General features: G+C 42.0%; 1 protein-coding gene and 1 pseudogene across 3 annotated transcripts in view; one reads left to right on the forward strand and one right to left on the reverse strand.

The window, feature by feature from the left end:
* The window catches only part of UNC80 (unc-80 homolog, NALCN channel complex subunit), a 168,147-nt gene that overhangs the window by 105,828 nt on the left and 38,080 nt on the right, over positions 1 to 24,239 (forward strand). For all 3 annotated transcript variants that reach the window (XM_066636717.1, XM_066636718.1, XM_066636716.1), the window contains 16 exons: positions 601 to 744; positions 4,082 to 4,182; positions 4,929 to 5,015; positions 6,599 to 6,782; positions 8,535 to 8,629; positions 10,860 to 10,949; positions 11,350 to 11,451; positions 13,908 to 14,088; positions 14,467 to 14,735; positions 15,250 to 15,384; positions 16,697 to 16,835; positions 17,496 to 17,592; positions 19,498 to 19,668; positions 20,021 to 20,113; positions 23,196 to 23,231; positions 23,600 to 23,818. In XM_066636717.1, the coding sequence (XP_066492814.1) occupies positions 601 to 744; positions 4,082 to 4,182; positions 4,929 to 5,015; positions 6,599 to 6,782; positions 8,535 to 8,629; positions 10,860 to 10,949; positions 11,350 to 11,451; positions 13,908 to 14,088; positions 14,467 to 14,735; positions 15,250 to 15,384; positions 16,697 to 16,835; positions 17,496 to 17,592; positions 19,498 to 19,668; positions 20,021 to 20,113; positions 23,196 to 23,231; positions 23,600 to 23,818 (2,143 nt within the window). The remainder of the gene's footprint in view (positions 1 to 600; positions 745 to 4,081; positions 4,183 to 4,928; positions 5,016 to 6,598; positions 6,783 to 8,534; positions 8,630 to 10,859; positions 10,950 to 11,349; positions 11,452 to 13,907; positions 14,089 to 14,466; positions 14,736 to 15,249; positions 15,385 to 16,696; positions 16,836 to 17,495; positions 17,593 to 19,497; positions 19,669 to 20,020; positions 20,114 to 23,195; positions 23,232 to 23,599; positions 23,819 to 24,239) is intronic.
* On the reverse strand, positions 7,682 to 7,801 carry LOC136637796 (5S ribosomal RNA; annotated as a pseudogene).

Consider the following 24,239-nt stretch of genomic DNA (forward strand, 5'->3'; position numbering starts at 1 on the left):
GAGGTATCTAAGACACACTTCCAGCTTTCGGAAAAACTGGAAGTGCATCTTAGAGGCCTCAGACAGGCCCTCAGAGATGCAGAGAAGTGCCTTGCATCTCCTTTTCCCAAAACTGGAAGTGCATCTTAGATGCTTCCCACAGACGTTCTGAGACATGGGAGGCTGTGTGCAGCTTCCCTTTTGTTTTCAAATACTCTCCAGACACAACTGGAGGGCACCAATGCCTGCATTCAGAGGTCCCCTGCAGCCTGACAGCGGATTTAATTATCCATGGTTTTCAGCATCTGCAGGGGGTTCTGAGAATGGAACTCCCGTGAATGACAAGGCCCAACTGTAATTGCGGTGATGTCAGCTGCTTCCTATGCTCTGTGGTTCTGCTCCTGATCATTTCTCAGCTGCTTCTTTAATTTTTTTAAAAATGGCAGAAACCCTAATAATGCATATAGCATCATGTGTGCTTTGACCCTACTCTCAGTCAGTACCAGATTAGATACAGCATAGATATTTGTTTCCATTTTCATATGTATAATGCTTTTTTATTCAAAGATTTGTTATTAATATGCAGAGTTCTTAACTGTATGTCTAATTTTTTTCTCCCAGATGAAGAACACACAACAGAGCACACACCAAATCACCATGTGCCCCAGCCCCCACAGGCAGTCTTCCCAGCATGCATTTGTGCAGCTGTGCTCCCTATTGTTCACTTAATGGAAGATGGAGAAGTCCGAGAGGATGGAGTAGCAGGTGTTTTAATTTAAATATTTCTGGAGTATATAAGAATATAAAACTTTTACATCTGTCCATGGTCTCAGTATTAAATACAATTTAATAATAAGTAATTAAATAATTACTTATTATTAATAAGTAATTAAATTATTAATTTAATAATTAATTTAATTTAATAATTTAAATTAATTAAATTAATAAGTTAATTTAATAATTAATTAATTAAATTATTAATTAAGTAATTATTATCAAAGGGTAAAGCAAAGAATGCTAGACATTGAGGCACAAAACCTCTTTGAACTTGCTTCTAGAATTTGCTCCCCTCTTAATTTCTCTATCCCGCTTAAGTATGGGCAAATGGCTCCTTATCTGAGTATTCTGATCAACCCTTCTGAACGTTGTGCAGTCTCCTTGGCAAGATTCAATGTGTTTCCATCCAAGGTCACAGAAGGCAGATATAGGCAAATACCATATAAAGAACGCCTCTGCCCTTGTAATTTGGGAAATGTTGAATCAATCATACGCATTCTTTTTTATTGTCCTCGGCACACTTAAATGACTCCACTTCTCCACAAATGAATGGGCTTTCGGATGAGGCAAAAATGAAGTGTCTCCTAAATGACTGCTCTCCAGATGTGCTAGAGGGAGTTTCTAAATTTTTACTTTTAGCAATTTCTAAGCCTTCTAAATGTAATTTGCCAAAATATTGATATTTTATGCTGAACTGTAAAAGTATTATTAGTAATGTAGTATCTTAACTCCGTTTTTGATAAACGGGATTAGGACTGATTATGTTTGCTTATATGATTTCTTTATCTATGCCTAATAAAGGTTTATTCATTCATTCATTCAATAAGTAATTAAATAAATACTTATTTAATAATAAGTATGAAATACCATTCAGTATTTAATTAATTTTTATTCTGCCTTTCCTTCACCAAGAATACTCAATGCAGCTAACATCTATCTTAAAACAGTAAAATACATACAATAACATTAAAATAAACATATGACAGATAAAGTCATTAAAACCTTCACACACATTAACAATAATAGAGGAAATAATTAACAGTTAACAGAGGAAAGATTACCACTTGAGGAATAAATTAACTCAGCAGCATAAAAACATCATAAAATCCTTGAAAATGTAAGCAGTAATCATAGAATAGCACTATAGTTCAAATTAAAAGACACAATAGAGTGTATAGTAAAACAGCAGCAAGGAGGCATAAAAATCAAGGGACATAAAACAACAATAATTGACAAATATTTCTCCCACATACCCTGACAAAAACCACCTGAAACAAGCATTTTCAGTCCTCATTGGATCACATCAAGAGAGGGAGCAGTTATCAGTTTTCTGAGGATCCACAGCTGGGGATGCTACTGCATCCCTTTGTTGTTGCCTCCCTAACCTCTGTCAGAGTGGCACCCAAACAAGGGCTTCCTCAGAAAATCTGAAAGGTCAGATTGTATGGAAGGAGATAGTCCTTCAAGTACCCTGTTCCTGAGCCGTTTAGACAACCCTTTGCCCTTTTATTTTATGGCCCCCTGCCTCCCTGCTAAAATTCTATTCCCAAGGGAGCCAAATTTTTACCATTAGTAGATTTATACATATTATGTAAATCATATTTGAGTGATAACCTGATTCACAGCTTGAGCTCTCCTCAGGGCTAGCAGAGTTTGTCTAAGATCATGCCATCTGCATTAGTACCTAATTATAAAATAGTTAAATTGTAGCTGTATGAATTTTTTAAATTAATATAAAGCCTTTATTGGCTTTGTTGGCTCAACATTGAAAAACATCTTCAGCAAAATAAGAATATCTGAGTTGAGGACAATCTCACACTTTCCACATTATATTCAATTTGTAAATACAGTACTCATATGGGAAAAATATGCTGAACTCTGGAGAATTCTGGAAAGGAAACAGAACTCTGGAGAGTATTGAAACGAAGCATAAACCATGAGAGGAAAGATCAGGATGTTCAGGTGCTGCTTTCCATTAGCAACTCGTATGTAGCACTTGCATGGACAAATATTTATGATAATTGTGGTAATTTATTTCTATACCATGCACAGGATAATTGTAAGCATGTTTCGTCAGATGTCAATACACTCATTTGCACCTAGGGACAAATTAGACATGGTCATGGTACAACACATTTGGTTTGTGCCACATACAAATAAATCAGGATTTATATTAAGAGAGTAAGGAAAGATACTGAATCTTTTTCCTATCGATGCTTTTCTTCCAAAAAGGCTTCTTGCCAGTTGTTTTCCCCTACTTCTGATCTTTGATCCCCTTGGGCAGGGCTTTTCAAACTGGGGCGTCACAACGCCCCACCCTGTGAGCCGTGGCCTCTGCCCCCTTAAGGGGTGGGGGCAGCCTGGAGGCAGGGAGGAGGCAGCGGCACGATCCCCAGGACCGCGCCGCTCAGGAGGGCTGCAGGGGCTAGGGTGCACTTACCCAAGCCTCCTGCAGCCTCCCCAGGCTGCGGGGAGCCCAGCGCAACCTGCAGCAGGGCTCCCCTCCGCATTTACTTTCACTGCTGTGGGGAGCCCTGCTGCAGGTTGCACCAGGCTCCCCGCAGCCTGGGGAGGCTGCAGGAGTCTTGGGTAAGTGCACCCAAGCCCCTGCAGCCCCCCTAAGCAGCGCAATCTCGGGGGTTGTGCCGCTGCCTCCTCCCCACTCCTGCTGCCTCCCCCCCACCCATACAAGTACTTAGTGGCTCTCAAACTCTCCCAGAGAGTTTGAGAACCACTGCCCTTGGGGGAAAAAAATCCAGGAAGAAATGATTTCAGAGTGACAAGTGCAGGCTAGAAAGTGATTTCACTCACAGATGGGAGTAATGCTTTTTAAATTGCCACCACTCCACTTTACAGGAATTTGGCAGTGACTCACTTTTGACACAGCAAGGTTTGCTGTCATCATCTCCAGTAAATGTATTTATGATTGCAGCTGGAACATTTATTCTAAGGCTACAATCCCTATCCACACCTACACCTGGAAATAAGCCCCATTAAACTCAAGAGGCTTACTTCTGAGTGGACATGCATAGGATCGTGCTGCAAATGCTGTACAAAGTTAAAAACCACTGTTGTTGCCAGATTACTCAGAATTTGAAAGATGTGGTGCACAGAGAAATGGCATATAAAAGTATAAATGAAACAAATGAACGAACACAGAGAGAGAGAGAGAGAGAGAAAACTGTTTTCAAGGCCCAGGAGGCTGGGTGGGGCCCAGACCCAGCTGAGGTCATGTGATGAAGGATTAAGCCTAACTAGATGTTAGAGATGTTTATTTTTTTACTGAAATGAGGCCAAACTAGCTCTCTCCTTGTGTCCTGGGCAGTGAGTGCAGTGGCTCAACAAGTCCTATGGAACTGTCTCATTGAAGATCCCTCTACAGTTCTTCGACATTTTCTGGAGAAACTAACTATCAGCAATCGACAGGTAGATTTCCTGCTTTCCAACATATATGTTTAAGAAAACTCAGTTAAAGAATAACACTGGCCAAAACAATTTAAGGTTTGATTAGAGAATTAGCAGGCTGGGGTTCCTTCCTAGTTTTATGGACTGCAGCTGCAATCTTATACACATATTCCTGGGAGTGAGCCCTATTGAACACAATGGGACTTACTTCTGAGTAAACATGTCTAGGATTTTGCTGTTAGTGTCCTGTAAAGGAGATTGCCTTCATCAAGGCCTCCCCACTTCCCAGTACCGGGAACTTTAAGAAACTTATTTGTCTGACACTTCTGTAAGGGACAATAATTAATCCTAGTAGAACTAATGAAATGGAAAAATTATTAGAATTCTTGATGGTAAGGGTAGTTTGGCAGTGGAACAGATTGCTGAAGAAGGTGGTTTATTTTTCCTTCACTGGAGTTCCTCAAGCAGTGACTCAGCAGGCATCTACGGGAGATGCTGTATGAAGATTTTCTGCTACGGGCAGGAGGTTGGACTAGATGACTTTGAAGGCCAGTTCTAACTCTGATTCTATTATTATTAAGAATATTTATATGCCACCTATCAACAGGATCAACTCAAAACATGGTTAACATAGTAAAATAAATGGCAGGTATTCCCATATATTTGTGGGTCAATTTGATAGAGTGAAAGTAAATTAAGTATTGTAAAGCAAAGGTCTTTGAGGATGTTAGATTGAAACTTAAAAGCAAATTCTGCTCTTATTCCAGGATGAGTTGATGTATATGCTGAGGAAACTTCTGCTCAACATTGGAGACTTCCCGGCTCAGACATCCCACATCCTCTTTAATTACTTGGTGAGCAGTTCTGAGTCCCTAGCTGACCAAAAGAAGGACCATTGTCTTTACACTTTTCCAAAAATATAAATGTTGTGTCACACTCAAATTATATTGTCGCACTCAAGAAATATAGCTTTTGTGCTGCCCCTGCACTTCTGCCAATGTTGTAATTGTTTATTTGGTTTCCGTCTTCTGTGAGAGAAGATAGTTTAATTGTTCTTCATTATTTTTCTCCAGTTGTTAAACAAAATATCTTCTGCTTTCTCATAGATCTTTCTCCTTGAGAACTGTGGTCCAGTGGATAGGAATGTGAAATTTGACTAGGGAAACTTAAGCTTAAATCCCACTATAGTAAATAATAACATTTATATACAGGTCCAGCCTTGTTATACACAGATTTTTTATGGACGGATTTGACTCAACACAAATGACCCCTGCAAATGTGAAGGAATGTGCTGATCCCTGGAGAAGGGGAAAAATGCACCCCTTTAAAATCACAGTTTAAAAAACAGCTTTTTACTGTTGCAGAGAGACAGACATACAAGTGATTACAGGTATAACCCAAGTATCCACAGATTCTTCTATCTCAAAGCTGATGAGAAGGGCCCTTTAAATTAAAGGAAAACAGTCATTTAATAATGCCAGAGAGTGCAGCTGGCTGACAATCCATCAATCATTCTCTCTGCACGCTTCACTCCTCCCTTCCCCCTCACCACGTGAAAGAAGGCTCAATGACAGTGATTATCACCTTCTCCATTCTTTCTCCCTTGCTGGGGCTCCTGGTGAAGGGAGGGATTGCTGCCTCCCAGTGAAGCCTAAGTGCCTGGAGAGACACTGATTACCTCTGTGTGCATTATAAAGGTCAGCAAGGCTGTTTTTAAATCACTGGAGGAAAGAGCCTTTGTTTTTTAAATTGATTTGCTATAGTGAGTTTTTTGCCATCCACATGAGTTCTTGGAACGGAACCCTCACAAAAAATAAGTGTCAACCTGTATAATTATCAAAGAGTATTCAAAGCATTTCATGTATTATTTTACAACAACCCTATAAGATACGTCAGGATCTTTGAATTATGGTCCCCCATACTGCAGATGTGGTGACTGAGGCTGAAGACGGCATTACCTAGTGAGTTCCTAACAACAGGAAAATTCAAATTAGGGACTTATTAGGGACCAGTGCCCTTAGCTTTTCCAGGCCTCCTAATGCCTTATAAGGCATTAAAAATGTCACTTCCAGTTTTACAAAAAAACTGGAAGTGACTTTTTTTTTTAACTGTAAGACTCAGTCTGAGTCCTGCAAAGGTTGTGAACAGATGTGTGCGGCATCTGCTGGGCTCAGAGGACTCTCCAGAGGCAAGGAGAGCAGAACTCCCCTCACCTCCAGAGGGTAGGGGGTGTTCCTTGGTGTCCACGGTTTCAATTCACTGCAGGGGGTTTCAGGAATAGAACCCCTGAGGACACTGGGGCATGCCTGTACCGGCATGTGGTTCCTTAGGAAACCTTTGTCGCAAGAACCTTGAAGACAGAGCCAATACGTGTGAAACTAGTATACCCTATGCAAAATTAAACCAAATGCAGTGTGTGTGTTTTTGTTACCCACAGGTTGGGCTGATCATGTATTTTGTACGCACGCCATGTGAATGGGGCATGGATGCCATTTCAGCAACTCTGACTTTCTTATGGGAAGTGGTGGGCTATGTAGAAGGGCTTTTCTTCAAGGATCTCAAACAGACTATGAAGAAGGAACAGTGTGAAGTGAAGCTACTGGTGACTGCCTCAATGCCAGGTAGGGAATATCTTTATGCCCACTGAGACCTTTTGCCTGAATTCTGTCTTTATATTTGCTTCTACTACTTAGGGCGCATTCCTATCCTACACTGGAACAGGCAAGCCAAGAGGCTTGCACTGTATCCAGTGCAGGATAGGGGCCCAACCAGAGGTAAGGGAAACTTTTCCCCTTACTTGTGCCAGCCTCCACAGGCCGGCATGCCTCCGCATGCCAGGAAACTTTTCCTGTTACCTCTGGGTAAGGCACCCTGGCCCCAATGGGTCTCCTTGGACTTGTGTCACCTCCTGAGGAAAGTGGAGCGGCTTGACTGCTGGCCCTGCCTGCCCCAGGGGCCACCCACCATCTGCCCTCCCCTCACCCTAGAACACCTCCCTCCCGCCTCTTCCCCCCCACCCCAGAGTCTTGCGTCAGCCGAGCTCAGCTGACGCAAGACCTGGTGCCTCTGTTGGCACAGAGGCTTGTGCCAGCCTTTGCAGGCCAGCATGCCAGCCTTGCCTACTCACAAGGAGGCGCAAATGTGCCTTACAGCATGTTTGTGACCCTCCTGGGCTGGCGCAAGGGACTTACGGTGGTCCAAATACTTTTCTGGCTTGCACACTTTGAAATCCTTCAGAGCCAGTTCTTTTTAAACCTGAGCTTCTGTTAAGAATTTCCAGATTTAAAATGCCATCTTTTAAAACACAAATTAAATATCCTGCTATGAAAGATGTCTTTGAATGATTCAGCATCTTTGTTTTTTTTTCTCCATTGGGGTAAATTGACTGGAGTGGGTAGGTATGTCAGCCACAGCGTTCGGAGAGTCTTGCCCATTTGCAGAAGTGTTATCATGTTGCATGAGACAATGAGTGAAGCATTGAGCTGGTTGGCAACCTTCAGTCTCGAAAGACTATGGTATAAGCCTACAGCACCTGGTATTCCCCTGCGGTCTCCCATCCAAGTACTAACCAGGCCTGACCCTGCTTAGCTTCCAAGATCAGACAAGATCAGGCATGTGCAGGGTAACAGTTGCTGCCGGTATGAATAGCTTCACTTGTCTCCTTGAACCTATAAGGAGAACACATAGGATGTTAGTAATGACAAAGTGTTACAGTTGTTCAGGAACTACAAGACAATGGGCCGGAGGTTCTCAGACAGGGGCATTGTGACGGGGACAAAGGGGGGTTACTTACAGGTAGCAGCACTGGCTACTACTACTACAAGGTGTGCAGGGAGCCCTGCAGAGGCATCCGCAGGGTCCCCAAGGCTCAGAATGTTGAAAAAAAGCTTTTGTGACTCCCATTCGGTTTCGCGATTGCAAACCCGAATTGGGTTGTGAATGCTTTTTTCAACATTCTGAGGCTTGGAGAACTCTGCAGAGGTATCTGCAGGGCTCCCCACACCCCCATAGGCTTACAGGCGCTGTTTACAGGCACTGCTACTTGTAAGTAGCATTGTAAGTGCCCATTGTCCCTGGCAGTGGTGCAATACTGGGAATCAAATTGCTTCCCTTCCCTGTCAAGAATTACCCCAGTTCCCAAGGCATATAGGAACCACTGCAATAGGCTGTATTTTCATGTCATCCTATGTCTGAATAAGAGTAGCATCTTCTGTTTTCATCTTTACAGGGAAACACTGAAACGTAGATTCCAAGTAGAACTTTTTTATTTTAAAAACTATCGTGAACTGTAAGATTAATATTGCTCAGTAGTGTTGAGCTTTTGTAGCCAAATCCTGAATATATTATGAGTGTGACACCCTTGCTTTTTATAGGCACTAAGACCTTGGTAGTTCATGGGCAAAATGAGTGTGATATCCCAACCCAGTTACCTGTCCATGAAGATACCCAGTTTGAAGCACTTTTAAAGGTTTGAAACTTTAATAAAACAATTCAGCTATGCTTTCAAAATCTGATAGTACTATACTTAGAACTTTAACTTTATAAGCTACTTCTGTTATTTGGTCCAACATGCACTTCACCATCAGCTCAAACTGTGTTGTATCCAAATGACATAGTCAGTTTTATTTTCTTATTTGATCACATCTGTGAACTACTGAGACTTTCTTCACAGTATCAGTGGGAAAGACCGCACCCAGCTCTGTGAATCTGGACAGCTCTCCACTCTGAGATCACAACAAAACCACATAGCCAGTAGGTTGCTGTCAATGGAGCTAGGCCTTGTTATTCTCTCCTCCTAGCTGGGAGTCTGTCTATCTGCCAAGGAGGGAGAAGGAGAGGCAATGTTTTGGCCTATGTCTTTACTTTACTTCCTCTCTCACCCACGTATCCCCATACAATCATACACACATTTGGGTCTTTTCTGGGTTTGCTCACAAGGCTAACAAGGTGTGAAACAGAGGAGTCCAACTGCCCTTTGAAGTAAAACACTAGGCCAGTGGTTCCCAAAGTGGAGGGTCACAACCCGCCATTAAAACCAAAACTGGGCCATCTCTCCTTAAGGGAGTGACCCAGTAATTGCTGTAGCGATTGTGGTGCCACAGGGACCCAAGAGCTTTTCCCCTTACCTTAGGGGGTCCCTCTGGCTTTAGGGAGAATTTGGGAGGCCCACAGGCCTTCCCAATGCTAAATATATCTCTGATTGTGGATCGAAGCGCACATCCAGTTTTCACGCGAATCAGAGTGATTTTTAGCATTGGGGAGGCCTGTGAAGGGGACTGCAGGCCTCCCGAACCTTCCCCAAGGCCAGAAGGATCCCCCAGATAAGGGGGAAAACCCCAGGGTTTGCTGGGCATTCCGATCACTGGGCATTTTGATTGCTGTGGTGCCATCGGAACACCCCCCTTCCCCAGCCCCACTCCCGCAAATACTCTTTGGTATGAAAGTCTGAGTAGGACTTTGGGAACCGCTGTGCTAGGCAATTTGGCTTTAATCAAATCAAAGGAAAAGATTGATGGGGGATTAAAATGGACAAGGGGAAAACAGATTAATAGGCAATCAAATTCTATAGTTGAGGTAGAGAAGCAAAGTTCAAAATAAAGTAAAAGCAGATTTTAAGACTTTGCTGACTTATGATTCAACTTATAGTTCAATATCTTATGGCACTAAAGGGAAAAATTTCCTTGGGATTTAACTCTTTCCCAGCTGGAAAGCATCATGGCTTGGCGTAACACATCTCTTACATCTTGCATCTCTTGCACATCTCGCTCTCTCTAACCTAGCTGGGCAGCTCTCTTTTATCCCGTTTTGGAGAGACTAGCCCGCCAAGCTCTGATTGGCTTTAAATTAATTGATGTTCACATTTCCTGCTCTTGTCAGGTAAGCAAACCGGACCAGTGACTAGGTATGAGCTCAACCCAGCAAGGATTCAGGAAGATTTCTGTTTAAGGCTGTTGTTCTCTGGAGAGACCAGACTGCCATGGAACTCTAGTACACATTTGAGAGGGAAATGTATGTGTGATATGTGTCAGAATGGATAATGTGACAGCCTGCTTCCTAGGTCAGTTTTAGTGTACACAGGCCCAAATCCTAACCAAGTTTCCAGCACTGACACAGCTGTGCCAGTGGGGTATGTGCTGCATCCTGCGGTGGAGGAGCATTCACGGACTCCTCAAGGTATGGGAAAGTTTGTTCTCTTATTTCAGAGCTGAATTACCCTTACCTTGGGGCTGGAAAGTTGTTTAGGATTGTGCCCGCAGAGCATTAACTTGGGGGAGGGGGAGAGGAATGCTTGCTCATAACTTATGCACTAGGCAGAATATTAAGAAAAATTATTGTTCACCCCATTTGAGTACTATAATGTTGGCTGCATGTCTTTTATAAAACAGAAAAAGTGCATTTTGTACAAAAAATTGTAATCTGTTTAAGGCTTTCTGTTGTAGTCCTCTTGACAGTGCAAAGCTTGAAAGTGTGCACAGTTAAAGTATATGTGTTCCTGCGTGAAGTGGTAGACAGAGAAGGAGACATGTAACTAAAATTCTACGGGAATGATTTTAGTTTATTTTTAGAGTCTAAAATTAATGTTTCCTGAATGAAAACTAAATTTAATTCCAAAACAAAGGATCTACTGTGTCCTCTATAACAATTTGTACAACTTGATCAACAGAAAGTTCCTGATTCTTGTTTTTCTTCATTATCAGGAGTGTTTGGAATTTTTTAACATACCTGAATCTCAGTCTTCTAACTATTTTTTAATGGATAAACGATGGAATCTTATTCACTATAATAAGGTAAGATTTTCTGATTTTATGCATTATTCATGTATATTCACTATTCCATATGTAATATGTAGTGTAATATATATTAATATGCAATATAAAATATGTAATATAAAAACCTCCATAGGTGGTCTATATGGTATGCAAGTTGCATCATCATGGGATAGTAATGAAATAAATAAAACTTTTTCCATTTTTAATTTTGGATTAAAATTATCCAATCTATCCAATTTAATGTAAAAAAAAAGAGGAAGATTAGACTAGGATTTTAAAATTTGCAGAGCTCAAGCTGGGAAGCTTCAACCAGTCTCCAACTATTACTGAGCAGCTTTTATTGTAAGTCCTGTAAGTGTAATTGCAACTACTTTATTTCATTTGTAAAATGTTTTTCATAATCTTTTTAATACTGCAGACCTACGTCCGAGATATTTATCCATTTCGAAGATCAGTATCTCCCCAGCTAAATCTGGTACACATGCATCCAGAAAAGGGGCAGGAGCTAATTCAGAAACAGGTATTCTACCACAGATCTTTTAAAATAAAAACTCAGTAGAAAAATTGTTTGTACTTTTAATTACAGTGTTTTTCATATGACAATAGAGATCCCACAAGACAACTGCATGCAAAATAAGGACCTATTTGATGAAAAATGACTCCTTCTGCTAACTCCTTCCTTCAATATCGTATATCTATGTAATCTGCAAATTTTGAAAATGGTAACACACGGGCAGCCCAGTCCTAACCTGCACCAGAATAACCAGGCCGTGTGGATATTTTCTTCCTTACACTGAGTAACACTCCAGCCTGCCCTTTGGGGCTGCTCAAATCTCTGCCAGCTATTTAGCAAGCGCAAATCTGAGCAGTCTGTGAAGGCCTGTGAAGCCTGTGAAGGACAGGGGTTAGGATGCTGCTGTGTGTGCTGCTGCTGCCAGTCCCACCCCTCCTGGGTTCAATCACCTCCTGTTCCACCCTCCTCCACTCAAAAACATCCCTGGAACACCCTCCCGCCACCCTGTTCCACCCCCTGCATCACCCAGCACAAACCTACCTGCCTTGGCCACTGGAGGGACAGGATCTGGCACAGGCAGGCCAGCACATATCTTTGTGCTGACACGGCCTCCACCCGAGCTTTACAGCATGCTTGCGACACTCAGGAGCAGCGCAGGGGGCCTGCACCAGCTCAGTGCTATCTTAGGATTGTGCTCAACTTTTAAAAATAATTTTGGGTTTGCTTAACCTCTAATACAGGGGTGCCCAATATATCGATCGCGAGCTACCAGTCGATCTCCAGGCAAAATGAGTCGATTGCAGGCTTCTCTCCCGTCCACGCATCCCTAGGAGTGAGTCCCTGGCAGGCTTGTGAGCCCAGGGAGTGAGCCTAGGGAGGGAGCCCAGGGAGTGAGCACCTGGCAGGCTCCTCCCTGGGAGAGGAGCAGCTGGCAGGCTTCTCTCCTGTTCATGCATCCCTGGGAGTGAGCCCCATTGACTCTACTGGGGCTGACTTACCTTTCCCGGTTTTTACACTGGTATGTATGGAGATCTGCCCCCCCCCCCCAATTTCCATCTGTTGGTTCTGTGTGCAAGGGGTTTTGCACTGGTCTTGCTGTGATGTCTATATAGAGAACTTCCCTCCCCCACACCTTTCCCCTGCTTTTGCACTGGTATGTATGGAGATCTGCCCCCCCCCCAACTTCCATCTGTTGGTTCTGTGTGCAAGGGGTTTTGCACTGGTCTTGCTGTGATGTCTATACAGAGAACTTCCCTCCCCCACACCTTTCCCCTGCTTTTGCACTGGTATGTATGGAGATCTGCCCCCCCCAACTTCCATCTGTTGGTTCTGTGTGCAAGGGGTTTTGCACTGGTCTTGCTGTGAAGTCTATACAGAGATCTTCCCTCCCCCACACCTTTCCCCTGCTTTTGCACTGGTATGTATGGAGATCCGCCCCCCCCCCCAACTTCCATCTGTTGGTTCTGTGTGCAAGGGGTTTTGCACTGGTCTTGCTGTGATGTCTATACAGAGATCTTCCCTTCCCCACACCTTTCCCCTGCTTTTGCACTGGTATGTATGGAGATCTGCCCCCCCCCCCAACTTCCATCTGTTGGTTCTGTGTGCAAGGGGTTTTGCACCGGTCTTGCAATGATGTCTATATAGAGATCTTCCCTCCCCCACACCTTTCCCCTGTTTTTGCACTGGTCTGTATGGAGATCTGCTCCCCCCCCCCACTTGTATTGGAATCGAGGAAGATCTGGTGAGGAGGTAGATGTGGTGTCAGCAGTGGCCCCTTTAAGGGTAAGGCCTGGGCATCCAGCAGAGTGTGCTGCACAGCTGCAGCCACTTGAAGGCAATAGGGCCCTCAGGGATATAAGAGCACCTGAGGCAGGAAGGGCTCCACTTATTATGTGAGTCAGCCTTTTCCTACATAAAGATCATTAAGTCCAAGTACCGTTCCACCATGACTGATGAACATTTGGAAGTGTGCTTGAGGCTGGCTGTCAGCAGCTACTGTCCGACTATGCATCCTTGGCTGATTCACTTCAGTGCAAGTCATCAAAGTAAACTCAAGTAATTACAAAAAATGTTTATAGTTAATTATGTTGTGTTGTGCAATATTGGCTCATGCGGTTATGCAAGGTACACCAACATACATTGTACACATAAATGTTGTATGTTATGATGGCGCGAACATTGTAAAAAAAACTCTGGTAGATCTCCGGGCCTTGCTGGGTTTCAAAGTAGCTCTCGAGCCAAAAAAGTGTGAGCACCCCTGCTCTAATGGGTGTGAGTGTATCTGTATGTATATAAATATACGTATAAAAATTCTTGTGAATACATTTTAGATGCATCCGGTTGCAACTGCTTAAACCTTTTTGAATCGGTGGATAAAGCAGTGTAACTAGGTGATGTTCAAAAACCGGATCGTGTGTGCGTACATGCATACTACTTATCCCTTTGCCTGTCTATTTTACAAGGTGTTTACACGCAAACTGGAAGAAGTGGGTCGAGTGTTGTTCCTCATTTCTCTGACCCAGAAGATCCCTATTGCTCACAAGCAATCCCATGTGTCTTTGCTGCAAGAGGATCTTCTCCGCTTGCCGTCTTTTCCTCGCAGTGCCATTGATGCAGAGTTCTCGCTCTTCAATGACCCACAAGGTACCAGATGAAAAGCCTTTTATCAAGATTACAAGGGGTGATTGCTACAGAGGGTTCCATTCTGTTATCTGGATATAATTTAATGCCATTTGATACAATTTGCAAGTTGATACATTTAATTGTATAGTAATAATGAAGTTATTATTAGATCAGAAATGTGTAAGAATCTGCATCCAAATATCCTTTTAAATATTGAAAGTATACAATATTAAGCCAAAACAAAGACAAATGTTTTTTTTTAATTTTGATAAATGTTTTTTTTTTAATTTTTTTTCTTTAGAGTCTACTGCTTTCCTTTAGGTTCTAGGAAAGGTCTTATATTCTTTTTTCAAGTAATACATGAATTTGAATCTGACACTGCTGTTCTTTTTCTTGTAGCTGGAAAAGAGCTCTTTGGCCTTGACACTCTTCAGAAAAGCCTGTGGATAAAACTACTAGAGGAAATGTTCCTGGGAATGCCCAGTGAATTTCCTTGGGGGGATGAAATCATGCTCTTCCTGAATGTTTTCAATGGCGCTCTCATACTACATCCTGAGGACAGTGCCCTATTGAGGCAATATGCTGCCACTGTAATCAATACAGCTGTGCACTTCAACCACCTGTTCTCTCTCAGCGGGTACCAGTGGATCCTTCCCACTATGCTGCAGGTATGTTGCCTGTCAGAGGGAAATGAACAGGTCTGAATTGGCCAATATGCCAGTTCTGCTAGTAAAGGCTCCAGAAAAGCCTACCTGTTAATCTTGCCTTGGTTTTTTTTTTTTAAGTGTTTGTGTTTATTTTTCTACTTTTACTGATCCGTTTAAAATTTTCTTGGTAATTCTGCAACACTGCTGGCAGTTCTTTCATCATATGGTAAGAACACTTTAGGATCATTTAATAAAGCAATATGAAGTTATTGCACCCAAGTTGAGAAGAAGGCCACAGAGAACATGGTTGCATATGTCTGTGTTTGTGAGTAAATCTGGGCTTTGAGTATGGGTCAGCAGCAGGGTAACCTGTCTGTAATGGTTGGCAACCTTCAGTCTTGAAAGACTATGGTATAAGCCTACAGCACCTGGTATTCCCAAGCAGTCTCCCATCCAAGTACTAACCAGGTCTGACCCTGCTTAGCTTCCAAGATCAGACAAGATCAGTACATTTTAGTGTTTTCTCTTCACCCAGGTATATGCTGACTATGAAAGCAACCCACAACTGCGTCAAGCAATTGAGTTTGCATGTCGTCAATTTTACATTTTGCATCGTAAGCCCTTCGTACTGCAGTTATTTGCAAGTGTGGCTCCCCTCCTTGAATTTCCTGTGAGTAGAAATAGATTTCCTACTTGGGCTTTGTGTGCTCCGTTTGTGGCAATTACAAGAACTGAATTCTGGGCTGATTGCCCTGTTGAATGTTGCCATGATGTGTATGCGCAACCTCCTGATTTTAGAAATGGGCGATGTCAGAATGCCAGATGCAAGGGAGGGCACCAGAATGAGGTCTCTTGTTATCTGGTGTGCTCCCTGGGGCATTTGGTAGGCTGCTGTGAGATGCAGGAAGCTGGACTGGATGGGCCTATGATCTGATCCAGTGGGACTGTTCTTATGAGCTTATGTTCTTATGCCTAGTCAGTGGTATAAGTTTCAGCCCTTCTCCAACAGATTTTAATGCAACAACTCAGGGAATACTGGCAGTCTCATCTATACCAACCGCTATTGTAGATGTCCATTCAATTTACAATAACCTGAGATTCAAACATGGTCAAGTGCCAATGCTGATGAATGTATATATTTTAATGGGGAAAGTTAGCAGAGCATATATATAAAGAGAGAGAGTGCTATAACCACACACATGCACATACACATATGTTTATATATCAACGTGTATGTACCGTATAAGTTGATTAAGTGTATAAGTTGAAAAACGTATGCTTTAAAATTGACTCTGAAAGCATGTGTCAACTTCTATATGGGTCAATACCATGAATAAAGCTTCTAAGAATAGTTGCCTGATGTGGTGGGACTGGCCTGAGAAGCAGGACGCTGTAGGGTGGCGGCAAAAGAAGCAATTTTTGACTTTTTGATACTGCCTCTGAATAATTCCTGGTAAGTCATTTTCAAAGAATTTCACACACCCCTCAGTCTCCCCCCCTCCCCCCACTTATCCGAGAGTCATAGAAAATTTTGTGATTTTTGCTCAAAAGCTCCCCTTGACTTATCTGTGAGATCAACTTATGCTCGAGGGTCTGCGGTAGCTATATAGCTTTTTTGGCTTATTTAATACAAATCCTTCTGAAATTTAGACCACCTTGTGGCTTGCCGTCTCCATCTTAGTTTTTGTTGGATGTTTAGTGTTTTAGTTGTTTTTATGTTTAACCTCTTTAGTATTGTTTTAACTTAATAAGTATTTGTTTTTATCCGATAAGCCTCCTTGAGTGTGGGAGAAAGGCTGGGTAGAAATTCTTCAAGTAAATAAATGTTTGCATTGCAGTAACACTGTATTAACTAAGTCAAGAATAACTGCACTCAGGAAAAGCAGTCACATCTCTAAAGATGGCGCCATTTCCACCTGTAAAGTTGAACAATGTAAACAGAACCTAGAAATTCAGAATACATGGCTTCTTTTTATATACAGGATGCTGCCAACAATGGACCAAGCAAAGGGGTATCAGCTCAGTGCCTGTTTGACCTGCTGCAGTCCTTAGAGGGAGATACTCCAGATAATCTGGACATTCTAGAATTGGTGAAAGCAGAAAAGCCTCTAAAATCTTTAGGTATTTCAAAACTTGTTTTAATTGTGCTTTATGGGGAAAAAATGTGTGTCTCGCCATTACTTAAAATATGGTCAGTTTCATATCTTTTTATTTGTGTTTAAAATTTATAAAAATGACCCTTGTGCCTACGATACTTTGTATACAAACTTGGCACCAAAACTAATTTTTTCCTACTTCCACGATCCTTATAACAGTAATGTGGCTTTTTATATCATATTAAATCCTATTATAAATATCTGTAATTGAGACTGAGTTACTTGCATAATGGTCCAGTCTTATATAGGACTGGGCCGGCACACAAAAGGGTTTACAACAGTGGAACAACATTCCAGTGTCGTAAAATGGCAGCCATTTTGCAGCGGTGTGGAAGGCCTGCTGCCAGAGCTGAAAAAGGTAGGTGGGACAGTGTTGGAGGCAGCGAGAGGAAGGAACACAGGTGTTTCCCAGAAGAGGGGAGGGAGGTGGACTGAGGCAGTAATGGTAGCACTGGTGTACACTGATGTCTTAATCCCGTCCATCTCCCTTACTGCCGATGTTACGCGGGGATTTGGGTAGGATCAAGCTGTAAGTCAACATTGTGAGTGGGTGGCCAGTTTTGCTTCCCTGATGGTGCCCCTTCATTTACTCATAATTAGTATCCTGCTTTATTTTCTATTTCAGATTTCTGCTATGGCAATGAAGACCTGACTTTTTCCATTAGTGAGGCTATCAAGTTGTGTGTAACAGTGGTAGCATATGCCCCTGAGTCATTCAGAAGGTAACCTCTATTTGGAACGTCATTTCATCTTGATTGGTTTCTGTGTGCATTTGCAAAGGATGAATGTGACATTAATATAACACAGTGTTTCTCAAACTGTGGGTTGGGACCCACTAGGCGGGTTGTGAGCCAATTTCAGGTGGGTCCCCATTCATTTCAATATTTTATTTTAATATATTAGACTTGATGCTACCATAGCATCTAACTGCATTTGGGGAAATGTTACAGACCTGTACTTTTAACAACTATGTATATGCTTTTAACAATGATAGTAAATAGGACTTACTCCTGGGTAGGTGTAGGTAGGATGGCAGCCTAGGATTGTTAAAAATTTCCCTGCTCGATGCTGTCACTTCCAGTCATGACATCACTTCCAGTGGGTCCCGACAAGATTCTTTTTCTAAAAAGTGGATCCCGATGCTAAATGTGTGAGAACCACTGATTTAACAGACAAGAAAAAAGACAGCTCCAGTAGAAAAGTCGGAGACATATTTATGAGATGTAAATAAGCTTTGTAATTTACATCTTTGTAAATTTGTAATTTAAGCTTTTCAAAAGCTACCTTTTAAAAAAAAAAATTCTTAAGAGTTAAGGTGTTAAGGTCCAATCCTATCCAACTTTCCAGTGATGATGCAGCTGTGCTAATAGGGCGTGCTCTGCATCCTGTGGTAGGGAAACAGTCACAGAGTCCTCCTCAAAGTATGGGAACATTTGGTCCCTTACATCAGGGCTGCATTGTGGCTGCACTGGTACTGGAAAGTTGGATAGGATTGGGCCCTTAGTCAGTGTACAGTGACATATCTCAGGAGATGCAGTATAAAAATCATCATTATAATCAAAGACAAAGTAGTAGTTTTTTCTGTTTTCACTGAAATTCAGAAAATCCATATATTGCTTCAGTGTGAAAGTTATATCAATAACTTGATAATAACTTTTTTCAAAAGCCAATGAATCCCAGCTCTTGCAATCATGGGATTCTCATTTCATGTTAATAGGACCTTTTTGCTTACATTCTTATGTGTTCAAAATGACATGTGAGTTTTAAGAACTCCATCCAGATCTAACAGCAGGAAATGCATGTGCATGGTTGCTGTGCAAGCATTTCCTAAAGCAGAAAACGCAGTTTAGGAGCTGTCCTCCTGTCTCCCTCTCCCCAAACAGATGCTCAGTGACATTGAAGACTTTGTTCAGGACTGTGCTTCATCTCCTGAATGGATCATTTCAGCCGCAGGAAACATATGCATAACACTCTTCACGCACTTGTCTCCTCTTGGTGTATCAGGGCACTAGTCAACATGCTGTTTCTCCTAGCCCTGTGCTGTTTTGTTTGGTTCATTCGTAGTGTTAATACTGTACTGAACCCTGTGCTAGTTAGACTCTCAATGATTAGATGCATAACTGTACTATGGGCAAGCCTTGCACTTCAAACTAAGAAGAAAACTGTTCTTACATTAATTCTCACCTGTAAATCTAGGGAAATGAAAGCCATGATTATGGCTAAAATGATGGATTCTAGTCCTTAAAATGTATTTCAGACCTAACATTCCCTCTTTGTAATTTCCCCTGATGCCTTTGGCAGGCTGTCTGCTGTCTTAAAAAAAATTGAATCACCTTCCATGTTTATCCAATGAAGCATTTGTTTGGTGCTTAATTTTTATTTTGTAAATCATTTCCTTTACACTTGAAACATCACTGGGGGAGGGATGGAAAAGGTGGCTTCACAATGATCACAACATTCAGCAAAGCAGTGCATGTCTAATCCTTTCAACTGCAGACTACAGCAAGCACTTCTCCTGCACTTGGTCCAGTGGAGAAGATTGCATGTCTTCCTAGAATGCTAAAATTATGCATGCCTGGATATGTCCTCACTTTGATTTTACCCTCACATGATGCACATTGCTTCAGTCTTCAGATGCTGATGGTCCTTGAAGCCCTGGTTCCTTGTTACCTGCAGAAGCTTAAAAGGCAGACCTCCCAAGCAGAGACAGTGACAGCTGCTCGAGAAGAGATTGCTGCTACTGCTGCTCTTGCTACATCCTTGCAAGCCCTCTTGTATAGTGTGGAAGTTCTTACCAGGTAAGTTGCCGCACTTCTGAGATTGTGGTCTCAGAGAACACCAGAGAGGTAGAATGCAACAATTGTATTTCATGTTTCTGCCCAATTGTGCATTAAGTAAAAATGAGGATTATTTTGAATTATCAATGGAAAAATGGGCAAATCCCAAATATGAATTCATGCATTATTTTAGTCTGTGTTTTTCAATAGCAAAATTTGATTCCCAGGATCTGTTTGTGTGAGAAACTGGAGGAATCAAAAACAAAGTCAAAGTATTATATGAGCAATTTAAAAAAAAATTATTTTTCAGTGACAAATTCAATATTTGTCACCAATATGAGATCTGACAATGACTTTTTTTTCCATAAAATAGGCCAATGACGGCTCCACAGATGAGTCGATGTGATCAAGGCCACAAAGGAACCACAGCTGCTAACCACACTATGTCATCTGGAACAAATACCAGGTAATTCATTGGAACTTCTGTTTATTTAAAGTTCCTCTCACGGTTTTGTGGACATGTCTGTACAAGAATATGGCTGAACTTGTCAAATAGCCACTTAAAAATAGCTGCTCCACTTTTAATGGTAAGGAATAGGCCATTGTTAGAATGTCTTGTTGAATTATAGATTCACCTAGTTCAGTAATCTCTTTCCAACAGTTACAAGGGAAATGTTTCCACAAAGCGCATAAGTAGGGCACATAGACAACAACCCTTGCCTACTTTTCCTCTGAAGTTTGCAGTCTCTGAGATTCCATTTAGCAGTTATGGCTAATAGCCATTGTTAAACTTATCCTCCATGAATGTTTAAAACCCCCCTTTAAAAACCATCTTCATTAGTGGGCATCCCCACAACTTTTGACAGTGAATTCCTCAGTTTATTTATTATTTATTTATTTTTCATATTTTATACTGCCCTTCCTCCAAGGAGCTCAGGGTGGTGTACAATGGTTCCTTCTGTCCTTTTGTCCTTAAAGCAACCCTGTGAGATAGGTGAGGTTGAGAGATAGTGACTGGTCTGAGGTCACTAAGGAAGCTTCATGGCCAGGCGGGGATTATTATCTGACAAAGTATGTTCTTTTTCCTGTACTGAATCAACTTCCTCTCATTTTCATTAGGACGAGTTCTAATATCATAAGAATAGGAGAAAATGTCTGTTTATCTGCTTTCTTTACTCTGTTCATGATTTTATAAACTTCTGCCTCATGCTCTGTATTCAGTTATCTTTCATTTAATCTAAACGAAAAAGTCCCAAACACTTTAGTTTTTCCTTAAAGAAAAGAAAACTTACCGCAGAGACTCGCCCATAAGTTGACCCCACAGATAAGTCGAGGGCAGGTTTTGAGCCAACAATCATGGAATTTTCTATGACCCTCGGATAAGTCAGGGTTTAAACCTAGGGGGTGTCTAACTATATTTTTGTCTGATTTTACCCGAGGCCAGATCCTGAAAAATAACCTACTACTAATTGTTACCTAAGAACTGTAGTCTCTAATTTATTAAAAACATAGTAAAAGATCATAAGATACATTTTTAATCTTTTTTAAATTCTGGTCTTCACCACCTTTTTATAAACACTATCAGAGTAAGTGCACTGTAAACTACATACCAGTAAAACAGTGGTTCCCAGCCTGGTATTCATGTACTCCCAGGGACACTCAACAGGACCTTTAGGGGTACTTGAAAAAGAATGGCAGAATGGCAGAAAAAGGCAGGCTGTACTCCAGAATGCCTTGCAAGGCAGGAAGGGAGGTAGCTAGTTGGCTGTGAAAGCCCCACCAATAGCTACTTTTTGGTCATCAATTCATCTATGAACCAGTGATTGAAAACCAGCACAGTAAAAAAGCTGAAACATAATATGGAAAGTGATCAATCACCCAGAATTTCTCAGCACACTTCTGGTGCAAAACAGTGCAAAGACAGAGTCTTCTGTTCTTCAAACAGATGAAAAGAGAAAATATGTGATGAATATATGAAGTCTGGGTTTTCATAGAGAGGAGATGAGGGCTTGTATTATTACAAACATTTTGCTAATATGAAGGGTACAATTTATGGAAATGGGCTGCCAAGGGATATGCAAGTGAAAAAGGTTGGGAGGAGAACCATGAATCAAAGACACCTTTAAGGTGTCTGTGTGTTAAGCCAGAAGCTCTACATACAACATACAACCCAAAACACATAACTGAGAATGTGCAATTCAATTCACAGCAGAGAGATGAGATATTTGCAACCCTTTTTACTCAGAAGTAGACTCACCGCTTTCCATGGGTGTTATTCTGAAGTCATGGTGCACTGAATTGTAGCCTGGGAAGGAGGGTCCCATCCTGGTGTTTCAAAAAACAGACCTGCTTTGCAAGCATTTGCCAAGCAGAACCAGGCTGCAGCAGGAGGAAGGAGAATAAAATGTATGTCCCTGGAAAGTACCTATAGCAACTAAGGAGGTGCCTGCCTGAGCTGAGCAACAGCTCAGCTGAGAAAGGAAACTGTTCAGAGTTGAAAGGCTCTGCCCTCTGATTGACCCAGAGATAAGGTGAAGTTCGAATTGGAGCAAAAATGACTTGGCAAAAATTTCACTACTATACCTGAGTATCTACTCAGCAAAATTATCTACTGAGCAAAAATTTCACTACTATACCTGAGTATCTGAGTAGTTATTCTGTTGGGGTGGACCATCTTTCTCTGTGTCTTGCCAGCTGAGGACTGGTTGCTCCAAGTTCCATTTGCTAATGGCATCCCTGCTTCCCTTCTGGAACAAATAGTAGCCATGACCCTCTCCAATAGACAATGCCCCACTCTCCTCATGTCATGGTTTCTATTCAGGTCAGATAGCAGGGACTGTCTCCTTTCTGGTATTACTCCTCTGACTTTATTCAAGGCGGTTCACATAGGCAGGCTATCTCTAAACCCCTGAGGGGATTTTTACAATAACAGAAAGTTCCTATCTTTCAAGAACTACACAACATTTCAGATGGATCTTTCACAGTCTGGTATCACTTCTGACCCCCGGTTGCCTCCTATGCTGGCTGACAAGCAGCTTCTTCATCTCTCACTTGAAGGGCAGCCAAGATGCTTCTTCGCTCACACCAAAGAGCAGGTGGAATAACTCAGCTCAGCTTGTCAGCTGCTTCAAGGTCTCACCATTCATGGAGCTGCCAGTGGCCTCAAACTGGCGACCTTCAGATATTATCTTCGGGTTAACGGAGGCTCTACCATGTAGACTAGACCTCCTGCCCATGCCTGTTTACATGCCAGTTTACAACAGAGTTCCACTGACATAAAATGGCTGCCAATGGAGCATGCAGTGCTCAAGGGTTGTTTGGGTCCGAGGAGACCCACTGGCAATCAGGAAGCCAATGGAAAAATATTTTCCCTTACCTCTCTCAAGCCTCCTAATCCACCTTCCCCCTCCTTGCTGGATACAGCATGTGACTTTTTTGGCATGGCTGCCTCAGTGTGGGATGGAGGGATCGGATTGGGCTCTAAAGTGCATTTTTAGTTCTAGATTATGACTTGTCACACTGTCACTGTTTTCTCTGTGTATTTCTAGGTACCCAGAGCAAGGAGCCAAGCTCCACTTTATCAGGTATTGTGAGAATTCCACCCAGTCTACTTAGCTTTTGTGATGAACTCCTCCAAAGTGGAACTACTCTCCTTGGGTTCCACTTTCAGTGACTGAAACAAGGAAAACTGTAACAGAAAATCAGCAAAAGGTATTTTTAACAGTCCTTTCCAGGTAACAGTTATCCAGTCTCTTACAAATACTAGTTGCTCGTTCTTCTTTTTCTATTGTAGAGGAAAATTACTTATGGTACATCGAGCTCTGATTTCCCCATGCAGGTACATTTCTACCTGTCCAAAAGGAGGGGTTCATTACAATCTCTACCCTGCATCAAGATATTTTCTCTCCCTCTGCTTTCACATTCTGCACCTTTTCCCTTTTGTAATCTTCAGGGAAAACCTTCATTTGCTGGAGGAAGGCCAAGGCTTACAGCGGGAGGAGCTGGATGAACGCATTGCCAGGGAGGAGTTCCGACGGCCTCGTGAGTCACTGTTGAATATCTGCACCGAATTCTATAAACACTGTGGCCCCAGGCTGAAGATTTTGCAGAACCTCGCTGGAGAGCCCAGGGTGACTTCCTTAGAACTGCTGGATGTTAAGTCTCATATGAGGTATTCACATTATCATATATCTGAGCATATGTAAATATTTACAGTATGTACCAGACTATAGAAATACACAAGGGCTACATTCCAGGAGCTTTATTTAATGTTACTATATCATCTTAAAGAATAATTCTAAACTTTTTGACTGTGACCAGAACATGATCCTTCTCCCCCCCCCTCCCCTCGGTAGCTTCAGTATCATCAGGATGGAAAGGAAATGCCTTGTATGAAGAGTCCAAAGCCTGCGCTAGAATCATTAACTTGAAATCACTGCACATATTGGGAATAAATTGCATACAAGTGGGGGAATTCCAGTTACTTTTTGAATCTTGGTTGTGTTTTTTTTTTTTACTGGTTTCAAAAAAGAAATTGTGACCAAAAAAGCACATAATGTTTCCTCTATACTAGGCTGTGTGCAGGCACTCAC

This window comes from Tiliqua scincoides, chromosome 1 (genome assembly GCF_035046505.1).
Source record: "Tiliqua scincoides isolate rTilSci1 chromosome 1, rTilSci1.hap2, whole genome shotgun sequence".
Lineage (NCBI taxonomy): Eukaryota > Metazoa > Chordata > Lepidosauria > Squamata > Scincidae > Tiliqua > Tiliqua scincoides.